The sequence below is a fragment of the Vombatus ursinus genome, unplaced genomic scaffold (assembly GCF_900497805.2).
Source record: "Vombatus ursinus unplaced genomic scaffold, bare-nosed wombat genome assembly UNPS02014779.1, whole genome shotgun sequence".
Lineage (NCBI taxonomy): Eukaryota > Metazoa > Chordata > Mammalia > Diprotodontia > Vombatidae > Vombatus > Vombatus ursinus.
This window is the reverse complement of record NW_020954557.1, coordinates 59413801-59427898: the sequence shown is the minus strand read 5'-3', so window position 1 is coordinate 59427898 and position 14098 is coordinate 59413801. Positions and strand designations below refer to the sequence as shown.

General features: G+C 35.3%; 1 protein-coding gene across 16 annotated transcripts in view; it reads right to left on the bottom strand.

Annotated features, from left to right (window-relative positions):
• The window catches only part of BAZ2B (bromodomain adjacent to zinc finger domain 2B), a 342755-nt gene that overhangs the window by 99955 nt on the left and 228702 nt on the right, over window positions 1-14098 (bottom strand). For 8 of the 16 annotated variants that reach the window (XM_027865733.1, XM_027865732.1, XM_027865740.1 and 5 more), the window contains 7 exons: window positions 13085-13288; window positions 12056-12451; window positions 8587-9205; window positions 6748-7044; window positions 5581-5641; window positions 4487-4595; window positions 4107-4208 (listed from right to left, as the gene is read on the bottom strand). In XM_027865733.1, coding sequence (XP_027721534.1) covers window positions 4107-4208; window positions 4487-4595; window positions 5581-5641; window positions 6748-7044; window positions 8587-9205; window positions 12056-12451; window positions 13085-13288 — 1788 coding nt within the window. The remainder of the gene's footprint in view (window positions 1-4106; window positions 4209-4486; window positions 4596-5580; window positions 5642-6747; window positions 7045-8586; window positions 9206-12055; window positions 12452-13084; window positions 13289-14098) is intronic. The other 8 variants (XM_027865747.1, XM_027865738.1, XM_027865743.1 and 5 more) reach the window with 1 other exon arrangement.

Here is a 14098-nt window from a genome sequence, read left to right as displayed (position 1 = left end):
CATACAATATATTTCCATATTAGCCATGTTACAAAAGAAAAGAAAGACAAAAAAACACCCAACCCAAGAACAATAAAGTTTAAAAAGCATTTTTCAATCTCCACTCAGGCACCATCAGTTCTTTCTCTGGAGGCAGATAGCATTTTTTATCATAGATTGATCAATGTACAATATTGCTGTTACTGTGTACAATGTTCTCTTGGTTCTGCTCACTTCACTTTGCATCAGTTCATGTGGTTCCAGGGTTTTCTGAGAGCATTCTGCTCATCATTTCAATAATTTTTAAATTATCTTTCCCAATTTATTTGCCAGGTCAGTTGTTTTTCCATTAAGATATTTTACATTTTCTCCTATATTTCATTCTTTTGACTTTGTTTTATTATTTCTTGAAGTTTCATGGAGTCATTAGCTTCTATTTTCCCAATTCTAATTTTTAAGGAATTATTTTATTTTCTTCAGTAAGCTTTTGTACCTCTTCTTCCATTTGGCCAACCATGCTTTTTAAGTAATTCTTTTTCTTCTGCGACTTTTTGTGCTTTTTTTTAACCATTAGGCCAATTGTGTTTTGTCTCTTTGTTTGTTTTTTGGTGAGGTAATTGGGGTTAAGTGATTTGCCCAGATTCACACAGCTAGTGAGTGTTATGTGTCTAAGGCCAAATTTGAACTCAGGTCCTCCTGACTCCGGGGCTGGTGCTCTATCCACCATGTCACCTAGGTGCTCCCCTCCCTTTTTTTTTTCCAATTCTGTTTTTTAAGGTGTTATTTTCTTCAGTATTTTTTGTGCTTCTTTTACCAAACTGTTGATGATCTTTTTATAATTTTCTTGCATCACACTCTTTTCCCAGTTTTTCCTTTGCCACTCTTATCTCTTTCTTTAACTCTTTCAGGAATTCTTCCTGGCCTTGGATGCAATTAGCATTTTTCTTTGAAGTGTTTTTTTGTAGCTGTTTTCACATTGTCGTCTTCTAAATTTGTGTCTTGGTTTTCTCTGCCTTCCTAGTAGCTTTTGATGGGCAAGTTCTTTTTGTTGTTGTTGTTGTTGTTGTTGTTAACTCATTTCCCCAGCCTATTTCTTCACTTTGAACTTTATGTTAAAGTTGGGCTCTGCTCACCTAGGGGTGGGGAGGCACTGTGCCAAGCTTCAGGCTTTTTTGTGCTGCTGTTTTCATAACTAGTTTGGAGGCGGGGGGCGGTCTTTAAGTTTTCAGTGTTTCCAAGATATTATCATTGCTCTCCTAGTCTTTGTTGTGATTTTTAGTCAGGAAGAGGCCCTGCTCCTCTGTAGCCACAAGTACTAGTACTTCTCTTGGTCCTTTGTTACCAGGTCCTCTGTTTTCCTGAAGCCTCAAGTGTTCCTCTCCACTCTAGAACCGTAACCAGGGTCCCTGCTCTCTTGTGATCAATGACAAGTACACCTCTCCACCCTGGAACTGCAACTCAGAACTGCTTACATATATACCATATATATACCATATATGTGTGTGTGTGTGTGTGTGTGTATACACACACACCATATATATATATACACCATATATATATATACACACCATATATATACACATATATACCATATATATGTATACGTGTGTATGTGTGTGTATATATATATATATATATAGATAGATAGATAGATAGATAGATAGATAGATATAGATATATATATATACCCCCTTACCCTCTTTGGGATGAGAGCTCTTGAAGCTGCTGCTACTACTATTTTGCTGTTGCAACCACCTCCAAGGCTACTTCTACTGCACTCTAGGACTGCACCCACCTGAATGTTATAGACCTTTCCTGCAGACCTCCTAAGTTGTCTTAAGCTGAAAAAAAATCTCCCTTTTGCCTTTAGTTGGATTTGTTGCTCCAAAATTTGATTCGAGACATTGTTTTAAAATTATTTGGAGGGGAATGTTGGGAGAGTTCAGCTGGGTCCAGGCCTGTATGCCACCATCTTGGCTCTGCCTCTAAGTAGTATTTTTTTTTTTTTAAAGAAGATCCATATAGAAGATAATTGAAGAAAAGTAAGTTGTGCCATTAACAACTTGCTCATAGAACATGCAAGGAAGGTCCTATATAATTGGTTCCTTTAGCTCTACACCTCCTGAATCATTGCTTCTGTCTAACCTTGGTAAAACAATGGAATGAAAGTTAGATATTACTTTAAGAGGAAAGGACAGCTAGAAGGCTGCTAAATCACATTGCATTCATGGAATATGTCTTTGTATGGGGTAAGCAATGGACAATTTCACCCACCATCATCATGTCCTCCTTCCTCCCACTATACCCCCACCCCTGCAAAACAAAACAAAACAAAAACCTGCCAAAAACTACAATGAAACAACTACAATGAAAAACTACAATGAAACTTTTTTACTTTATATTAATTCTCACTTTTAATTTTATACTCATTCTCATAATAAACTCGTAACACTAAAAATTATAATGCTATGTAAAAAGACTGCATAACTGCCCTTATTTTACAGATGAAGAAGTTGAGGGAAAAGATGGAATGACTTGCTTAGGATACACTTAGCTAATAAGAGGACAAGACTAACTCCAAAGTCTCCTGACCCCTAAAGAAGGCTTCTTTCCATGGAGATAACGAAGACAGAGAGAAAAAAGAAGTAACACAGCAAAATATACATGAAGTATGAAAGAGAAAATAATATGAAAAAATAAGCAAGCAAAAATACTAAAACAGAACAACAGAAATGATGGTGATACAGCTAGTTTACAGCATAGGTAGACTGTACATATTCAATAAATACTCATTGGTCAATTAATGGTCACCTGCTCTGCCAGCTATCTTGGTCAGGACAGGGGATGACATTTAAGAAAACTCAGGATGCTTTTAGTCAAGAGAATCTTGATAGGAAACTTACCTAATGAGTTTAAGAAACCAAGAAAAAAGGAAACAATAAGAAATTACCAAATCTGTGAAGAAGTCACACAGCATTGCAGGTAACATTCTTCCATGAAAATTGTCTTTTTGCGATTATCTTATTCTCATCTTCAACTCAGAAGCAGAGATATTCTGATTAAGTTAATAAATTCTTCAGCTATTACGAATCTAATATTCTTTTTTTTTCTGGTGAGGCAATTAGGGTTAAGTGACTTGCCCAGAGTCACACAGCTAGTAAGTGTTAAGTGTCTGAGGCCAGATTTGAACTCAGGTCCTCCTGACTCCAAGGACAAAGCTCTATCTACTGCACCACCTAGCTGCCCCAAAAGCAGATATACATATACATGCGCGCGCACACACACACACACACACACACACATATATGTATAGGTATATATAGGTGTATATATATATATATATATTTTTTTTGGTGAGGCAATGGGGGTTAAGTGATTTGCTCAGGGTAACACAGCTAGTAAGTATCAAATGTCTGAGGTCAAATTTGAACTCAGGTCCTCCTGACTCCAAGGATGGAGCTCTATCTACTGTACCACCTAGCTGCCCCAAAAGCTGATATACATATACATATACATATATAGGTGTGTATATATATTTATATGTGTGTGTGTGTGTGCGTGTGCGCGTATATACATACATATATACATATATACATATATACACACACACACACATACATATATATATATTTTTTTTGGGGGGGGGTGAGGCAATGGGGGTTAAGTGACTTGCCCAGGGTGACACAGCTAGTAGGTGTCAAGTGTCTGGGGCCAGATTTGAACTCAGGTACTCCTGACTCCAAGGATGGAACTCTATCCACTGTGCCACCTAGCTGCCCCAAATCTGTTATTCTTTATTGACTACTTTAAATCTCCTTAGTTATTTTATCATTGCACCCAGAAAACAAGACATTTTAGCAACACACAAATTATACTTGCAAAAATTTCTCAATCATGATTAAAAAAAAACAAAATACTAGTAGGAGAAAAGTTCTATTTTCAAAGAAAATGTAATCTCAAAGCTCCTTGTTACTATAGTAATTTGAGTCCTTAAGTGTTCAGCATAAAGTATAGCTTTATGAATTAACTAACAAGAGGCAATGTTCCAGAGCGTAGTGAAAAATCACTTCATCTAGATCGTTACTACTCCGTGGATCAAAGACTTTACTTTTTTAAAAAGTGGATACCTGCGGTCCATCTCTGGCTTCATAGAAGTCACCCACTCTTATTTTTGCACTGAAGCTGAAATTGTCCCTTGAGATATCCATTATTCCATTTCTGCTGAGATACTGAAAAAATCACATATTTTTCCACTTCAGGTTTTAATAATTACAACTCAGCTTTGATGTATGTACAGCTATCTTCAGGAGTCATGTTTTGCATATTCTATCAAGGGGATATGCAATTATAAGTGGTCAATTTAGAAATACGTTAAGGTAGATTAGACTCACATGAGAGGATAATTTTGTATCAAGGAACTTTATTTGAGGAATGAGTACACATCATTTTGTTGTAAGTGTGCTTAATAGATACTGAATATACTAGCCATTTAAAGAAAAGTACATACCTTTATTACTTCAGGATACTGTCTAAGTTTCTTTCCACATGGAGCATAATATGCTACTTCTCCTTGTAGGCGCCCTCCAAAGTTCCTTATTCGTGTCTCCCTTTGCCAGCTTCATGTAACAGAAATACAGGTTATGAAAGAGCTCATTTAGAACAATATTTCAATATTTTAAGTCATTAAAAGTTAAACTGATATTTAATTTATAAATAGTAATCTGCCTAATTACTACAGTTGTAGCAACTAATACCTTTCAATGCCTCAGCTTCCTAGAGATAAGGTATGCTATTTTACACTTGAAGTTTCAATGTCAAGAGAGAAAAATTTACCTCTCAGCTATCATTTCTCTGTAGCTCATGTACTTTAAAAAAATTTATTTTCAGGTACAAATTCTTTCCCTCCCTCTACCCCTTCCCCTACCCATTCAGAAGGCAAAAAATTCAATACCCCTTATACATATGAAGTCACGTAAAATACATTTACACATTAGCCATATGTGGGGGAAAAAAAGAAGCAAGAAAAATAAAGAAAAAAAATCCTTCAATCTGTACTCAGAACCTATCATTTCTCCATCTGGAGGTGGACAAAATTTTTCAACATGAGTCCTTTGGAATTGTCCTGGATCATTGTATTGATCAGTTAGCTCATGTATTTTTTAATAATGAGTTGATATTATATCTCAATCCCACTCTAACCATTACAATTTGGTTCTGTTTTGTCACTAAGTTCCATTCACTGTGGTGTCCTAATTTTGCTTTTAACTCTCCCCTTACTCTTCCTGGTACTACTTTCTTGAGATTCTGCCCTCAGCCATATTTACTAATTTTCAGCTCACTGTATTGTTCCATGTTTATTCATGCTTGACTCTACATATCCTACAGTTTACTTCCAATATGAACTTTGTAGAACACTAGCATTTCTATTCTAATACTTTTTGGATATATTAACTGTGCTCCCTGACATCTCTAATTCAATATGTAAAACCTTTTTATTTCTTTTAGCCAACGAGCAAGAAAAAGAAAGTAGGCATAATGCTTTTGAAACAGTATTTTAAATAAATATTTGGGGGAAAAAAAGAGCAAGCTCATTAAGCATACCCATATTCCAAAGGAATGCGAAGTTCCCGCTCATCTGTTACTCTCCTCCTTTTGGAAGTACCTTGGAGAAAGTTCAACTGATTAATATAAGAAAAAGTTTAGAGAAAGGTCAACAATTAAAAATTTTAAAACTTTTGTGAAATATTTTCTCTCTGTTTTGTCAATTTGGAAAAAGTACAATTTTGTTATGTTATTTCATTACTTTTACATAGGTTTCATGGAATCCTTGTATAGCAAAGTTTTTCAAAATGAGCAAATCATCTGTTAGGGCTGCATTCAAGAGGATTCTTTGAAAAATTTGAGAAACTGGAAGAAATGACCTATAAGATTCCTTTTGACTCGAAGAGAGTGTGATTCTACCATTACTCTCCAGAAAGAGAAACAGAATACAACCTAAAGAATGTACCGGTTTCTCCTATTTAGTCTGCTATGGAAGAAATCACTGAGACAGGATGCAGGACATATTAAGCAACATGAAAATGTCTAAATTGAGAATAGATTATAGAGTAACTTTTTACCTAAGACATTAGTATTTGGTTTTTTCAAATCCAATAGTTTAATGTACAAATATTTTAAAAGTAGGTCCACAAAGTTAAAGACATTTAATTTAAGTCACATGGATCTAAGATCAAAAGCAGCATAATAGGGCCCTGTCTTATAAAATGGAAAGGGATATGATTATATGGACAATTGTTATCACTTTAGGTAACTGGCTCTATTTCTGTCTATTATATATATGTGTGTGTACACACCCACATATATACATCCACACACACACACACACACACACACACACCTACAGAAAAATCAGAGCCTTTTCCAATTAGCTGGTGGGTTGGCCAACTGAATCTCAAGTAACAATTCAAATTCACCTTTAAAAATATAAAAAATCTGAATCTATAATAAATTCTATGACAGTAGAAACTCTACAGTTACTAAAAGCTAAAGCAAGAGAGGAAGAATGTTCACATTCTTAAATTAAGTGCATCACATGGTAAAAGTTCTTAACTTTAGAGAATAAGTAGTCTCGACCTGAACTAGCCAACACTTACCCAGGTACAACATTTTATTCCACTGAGATAATCTTTAGAACATTTTTTACAAATAAATATTCTTGCCTCAGTTTTGACACTGTATTTTACAATGATAAAAATAAAATTTAAGTACCACAGTGTGGACTTGAAGTAAGTGTAGAAGAAGGAGTGCTGAGGAAAACGGGTGACTGGGATTCAGGACATAAGGCAGCAGGACCAGAGCCTGGAGGTTTGGCTACTTGGAGATTAAGTGGTGTTGAGTGAGCCGTGAGACTGACGGAAGAGCTTTTGACAGAGGAAGTTGTTTTATTCAATTGCATTGGGGGTTTCTCTCCTTCAGTATCACTATCTGATTCATCTTGATCCTTATCATCCTCGTCATCATCATCTTCTGATCCTTCTGTATCGGATTCAGAATTACTATCTGATTCTACAAAGGGGGAAAAGAAAAGCAATTGTAGATTATAGCAGGCCCATGATCTCCAGATTCCAGCTTGGCCATTCTCATAGCAAATGAAATGTTTGAATAGCCAGCATTTGTGGGAAAGAAACTAGCATTTATGGATGTTTGCCATGCAAAATTGCTTAGTTTAGTGCACAGCACAGTCCCTAGAGCATGTAAGAGACGTTATATAAATGTGTACTCTCTCCCTTTACCCCTCTAGCATTTAAAATCATACTCTATTGTTGTTCAGTCATTCAGTCATGTCAAACTCTTTGTGACCCCATGGACTATAGCATGTCAATATTGTCTACAGGTTTTCTTGGCAAAGACACTGGAATGGTGTGCCATTTCCTTTTCCAGTAGATTAAGGCAAACAGAGGTTAAGTGACTTGCCCAGAGTCACACAGCTAATTAAGTGTCTAAGGCTGGATTTGAACTTGGTCTTCTGGACTCCAGGCACAGTGCTCTATTCATTGAGCCACCCAGCTGCCAAAATTGTACTATTATGGTCTATTCGATAATATAATTAACAGCAACAATAATAGCTAGCATTTATGAAGCACTTCAAGATTTGCAAATGGTTTTACAAATATTTGTCTTATTTTAACTTCACAATAATCCTGGGAGGTAGATGCTTTTATTATCCCCATTTTACAGATGCAGAAACTGAGGCAGACAGTGTGTAAGTGACGTGCCCAATGTCACACAGCTAGAAATTATCTGAGGCAGCATTGAAATTCGGGTCTTCCTGACTACAGGTCTGGTGATCTGTCCACTACACCAACTCACTGCTGGTGTTTTCAGTGTAAAACTTAAATAGCCACATTTAAAATATTATTAATATTATTTAGTTTTTAAAACAACACATTTCCTTTTCATATTGCACTTTACATATGATAAACTCAGATTACAGAGTGCAAAGTCATTTTAGTTCAATGAAGAAACTGAGGCACAGAAACATCGATAGTCAAATGAATGGAAAGTGTCTCAATCACATGGTAAACTAATAAAAGCAGATGGTTTACACAAGTAAATTTGTGAAACTATCTGTTAGATTTTCATAGAAGTTTGTGCTCATGGATAAGTTCTGATTAAATTTAATTGATGCTGAGCCACTGGTTTTTGGTTTTTCTTTTTTTAATCTTAGTGATATGATGAACAGTCTTGGAAAGGGAGGAGATAGTAACTAATGATTATTCCTAGATGCAGTGTAAAATATTTTTGTGTTTATTTTGTTTTGTGTGGATATATGCATGAGGTGAATCAATTTGCAGGTTAATTTGCCCAATGTCAACTCAATGACAAAGCTGAAGATAAAATTGATACATCAGGAAGGTGTTTTCTAGCAGTAATACTTTTCGGAGTTATATAAGATTAAAAATACACTGATATCTAGAAATATGAATGACAAAACATTTATAGTGATTTACAACTGTGAGCTTTGTCAAGTTAAAAGACTCTGGAAAATATTTTCATTCACAGAGCTGTCACAGTAAAACTTTCAATCATTTAAAAATAGAAAATAACCTGATTGGCTGTCATCAGAATCATCATCTTCATCATCTTCATCATCATCCTCTTCATCCTCATCATCCTCATCATCCTCATCATTGGAGTCATCAGAGTCTTTACTACTGGGAATGTCTGAATCTGTTCCTCTAAACTGTTCCACTATGGATTTTGCAGAAGGAAGGTGATGCTGTGGATTTACTGTGGTTATAACATTATTGCTGACTGATTTTTCCTTCCCTGGACCATGTAGTACAGGAGAGGTAGAGGACATTAGAGGGGTCCGATTGCCTGATGTTTTTCTTCCACATGTACTTAAATTTACAGGTGAAGAAAAAGGGATATTACTCGAAGTAGGTACATTTTCATTTATCTTGCTTTGACTTTTACTTTTGGTGATAAGTGCTAAAGGAGCTTCTTGGATGACACTTTGAATAACTCCATTTGGTTGGTGATTACCTAAAAGTGCATTTGTCAAGAATGGATTAGAATGATTATTTTCTAATGTTGTTTGTTTGGGATGCGCTGGTGAGCTAGAGATTGCTTTTGGGCTTGACAAAGCTGCAATAACCTTCTTCAGGCTCTTGGATGACTCTTGTTTCTTTATCTGTGTTGGGAATGTCTGTTTGAACTGTTCCTGTTGAAACATAAAAAGTCAATACTGCAATGTACCACACCTCTTCCTATCAAGAAATTTTTTGTTTTTTTTTCCCCTTAAGTATTTGAGAATTAGAAATGCATATGTGGCAACATGTAAATCACTTTAAAGCAAAGTATAGTGGGATATAGAGATGGGTCTAGAGCTGAAGTTGGCCTTCTCAACAGTCCTTTCCTACTGTCTTTGTCCAGACTTGACATCTTAAATTCTACTCCTTAGAAACCCTATCTAGTCATCAAATCTTCTACCATTTTTTTCTTTCACATTTTCCCTCTGAATCCATTTTTCCTTCTCATACCCACTGTAAACTCTCTGGTTTAGAGCCTCATTGTCTCACAACCAAACTACTTCATAACCTTTTAACTAGTCTTTCTACTATCTACTTCAAGTCTCACTCTTTTAGCTAACTTCTATATTGTGCTTTAAGGTTTTCAAAATGCTTTGTGTAAGTAATTTATATCAGAGGCAGCGAGGTGGCTCAACAGATGGAGTGCTGGACCTGGAGTCAGGAAGACTTGAGTTCAAATCCTACCTCTACTACCTATACTTTATAGCTACGTAACCCTGGGCAAGCCACTTAGCCTGTATCTGCCTCAATTTTCTCAAATATAAAGTGAGGATAACAACAACTCCTACTGTTTGGAGTTGGAAAGAAAAATGAGATAATTGTAAAATGCTTTGCAAACCTTAAAGTACTATATACATTCTAGCTCTATAAAAGCTAGCTGTCTCTTTAGATCTTCACAACAATCCTGTGAGGTGACTATTACAGATACTATTATCTCTGTAACAAACCGAAGACCATGGAGATTGAATGGTTTACCCATGTTAAGAGGTAACATTCAGGCTGAAGTCCCTCTGGCACTTTCCACTTGCCAGATGAATCCTCTTGCAGACCTGCTCTAACCATGTCATGCCCATGATGAAAAAAATCTTCCAGTTATTCATTCTGCCTAGCAAAATACTCTTTATTCTGTCATTCAAGGCCCTTTTACCATCTAGCCCTCATTTACCCTTCCATATCTATGCTTTATATTTAAGCAAAATGTGATCACTTGTTATTCTCCATCCATTTCTTCTAGAATTTTTGCAGTTGTTCAGACCATTCCTTCCCTGTGGAGAGAACCATCTACCATTTGAAATATCACCCATTCTTCTAGGCACAGTTCAAATGTCATCTTCCATGAAACCTTTTCTGATAACCCAAAAGAGAAGCACTATCTTCTCATCTGCACTCATATGCCTCAATTACTCATAGTACTCCTTTTATTTGTTATTTGCCACATACTGCAAGTAATTTAACTGTACTAACTGATGTATCTGTCATCTCTTTTATGAGAGAGAAAACTTCCTGAGGGAAGGAACTAAGCCCCATTATTTTTCTATCCAACCAGAGCACCTTATGTAATGCACACCCTTAATACACAGTCAATAAATATTTGTGACAGGTTGGAAGCAAGAGGGACAAATGTGCTTAGAAGAGAAATTTAAGATAATTAGCTAGATTAAGTAGTGGGACATGTCACTCTATCTACTCAATAATGTACCCTTACAAAAAATTTTCTGTGAATTGGTAAGGGTATGGGGAATCAGTAATTATAACTGTACCAAGCAATTTACTTCTGTAAATGAGGGGGATAAACACTATTAGCACTAGAGGATCTCTCTGGTACAAGTAAAACAAATAAAATTTCATTAAACCATCATCAAAAGAATATATGAAAAATTTAATTCCCAAATGGAATTATTAATACATTTTAGATCTAAAGAAGAGCTTGAATTTCCTAAGTTAAATTCTTCCTGCAAAGATGAAGATAGCTTTGATATGGAAAAAAGTACGTAACATAACTAAAATCTTATGATACTGTAGTCAGTTATGAATCATGCCCAGGCACCTGACTCAGATTGGCACGGTGGCAAATTTGAGCATGTGGTATGACTTGACTTGATTTTGCAATGAACTTTTACATAATAAACAGTAGTACGGAGAAGCAACCAGAGGCTCTTGTCTAATTTCTTTAGCAATTAACAAGCCTGCTTCCACATGGAGCTGTGGAGATTAAGAAAAAAGCAAATAACTTGCATGACTATAGAATGAGTGAGGTGACAAACCACTGCTTTTCAAACTCAGAATTTTAGTTTGGGCTTAAACTCTTAATTGAAAAAAATCTGTTCATTTTATTACTATATCATAAGAACCTTTATGTCAGAAAGATGTCTTTGAATCCCTCATTGTATCTATTATCATGTCTTAAATGTAGGAAGTAGGGGCTCAATAAATATTTATTAAATAATGAATAAATTAACAAACAAGCATAATTTGGAGATAGTATTAAATGGTTAAGGATGGCTAATATTAGTTTCCTATATGAGAATTCCTACTGGTTAAAATTCTTTACATTTCTGACCTTCATTTTTCAAAAAATATTTAAGCAGAATGTATCTTTTGCTGATTCTCAGAATACAGAGGTTTATCTGAACATTTTTTGTGTCCATATTGTCTTCACTCTATTTAATACATCCCTAGCACAACATATATATTAAGTTTCTCTTTATATGCTGTAAAAGGAAGCAATGAAATAGAATTTTTTAGTGTTTCCTTAAATCAAAGATTTATGATTTATCATAAAACTTTTTTCCCTTAAATCAAATTTTTTTTAAATGTTTAAAATTTTTCTTCAATCTACAAAATAATTTTTGTCTGTAACGTCTGTGACGAAAAATTCCAATAATTGAAAGCAAGTTACATATTAAACAGTTCAAAAGACATTTCATCTGCTACAATTTCAGTCTCAAGATTAAACATAAAATCCAGTAATTTCTGCTTACCCGTTTGGATCTCAATTCACTGGTCAAAGGGCTAGATTCTTCAGAGGTATTTTTATTCCCTGCTTTGGGTATATCAGGAGAAGGAACTTCGAGTTTCACGTAAGTTTCCTTTTTGGCTTGATTTACCAAAGACAGAGGTTTCACATTGGACACCAATCCCGTAGACTGTATCACACTGGTGTGTTTGTTCACAGATCCCTCCTTTGCCTGAGAGCTTTGGAAAATAAAGGGAAGCCGCTGTGACAAAACCTGAGGCTGCTTCTGCTGGGATTGGAGTGAGGGGTGAGTCTGAGATTCAGACACAAGAGGTATCGGCTGGTGTATTCTTTTTTCTTGGGACTTTTCAGCTGCTTTTTGTCCATCTGACTTTAGGTCCACCATGCCATGCAATAGCACCTGGAAGGAAATGTTTTTTTAAATTTTTTAACATCTGCAGAACATCGACCATAAGGTAATCACATAAAATATGACAGAATAGAAGAAGTTTTTTTTTTTTTAAATTCTAATTATCAAATGAAAAAGCTATAAAAATATTTCACAAAAAGTTCACAGTTCTCTTGTTTATATGTTTTCTACCCAAACTCCTATTCTTTTCTACTTGAAAAAACTGCAGCTCCTAGGAATGGAGAAAAGAATAGGGAGAAAGGAAGGAGGGAGGGAGAAAGTCCTGTGTCTCAATCTGTAATCAAATCCCCATGGGGAACCTTGCTCCTCCTAGGTGGATCCAAATTTTGTAAATTCACCTACAGGCTCAAAGAATTGCCTAGAGCAGGGGTACTTCGGGTTAAGTGACTTGCCCATCCTCACACAGATAGCATATTTAAGAGGCAGGACTTTAACCCAGGTATTCCTAACTCCAAGATTGGACCTCTATTCACTATTCCATGTTGCCTCTTCCTATGTAGTAGATGATAAAAATAAGGGAGGAAATTTTATTTTAAAAACAATATTTGTATGATTGATTCACAGTAAACATAAATCTGTTAATTTAAAATCAAAAGTATCCAAGTCTAGTTATGGTGGTTATACCTTGGTTTTATTTTTATGTTGTGCTTCGCTTTCGGAATCAGAATCATCATCTTCACTTTCTTCAACAGTTTGGTCTTCTTCCTCTTCATCTTCCTCTAAATCATCCGAGTCACTGCTACTGATGCCTTCACTTGAGGTGTCTGAGGATGTGCCCGAGTCACTGTCACTGTTGCTTGAACTTTCCATGGCTTTCTTTCTTGGTTTCTGGGAAAAGTCAGACATTTTATCGAGACTTTGTTTTTAAAATGGAATCCAATTTTTAGCACATAAATATGCTTTCAAATGATGTTTCATTCTTGAAATGAAAGAAGAAAAGAAATTTCACAAGTGATAAATGTAATCATTTTAACAAACTGATCCAACTGAACTTTACAGAATGGGAAACCCTCAATCTAGCCTGTAATAGCTAGCCCATATAGGATATTAGAAAAGAGCAGTATCAATGACACATTTCTAGGTTTCTACTTATGTTCCTGAAACAAAAAAAAAAGTGAAGTTGTGTATTGTTTGATGGATATGCAAGACAAACTTACAAATGAACACTTTGAAATGTATTTAAGTGTTAATTTCTTTAAGGTAATTTGTGTTTTGAATATATTAAAATTACAAATTCAGTTCCATTTCATCTTCTGTGCAAAGGATAACAATTGGTTGAGGAGGCTAAGAGCTTAGATAACAGAGGCTCTTAGGACTGCTAAAATTAGGTAAATGCTCTATTCTTCTAGTACAGTGGTGTGCAACTGTGTTTAATCCCCATACGCTTTCGCTTGCTACATCATCTATTCAATATGAAAGGCAATAAATGATTGACCAGGCATAGGCACATTAGAAGCAAAGATGCTAATAATTTTTTCATAAAGAAAATATTATTCATTACATAATAATATTGTAGTATCATAACATTGTTCAATGTATATAAAAATAGTCAAATAAAAAGTTTTTGAAAGAAATGCCTATCATGTTTCATCTCCAACTTTTTTCTTGCTTTTGATTTGATTGGGAACAGAGATGAGC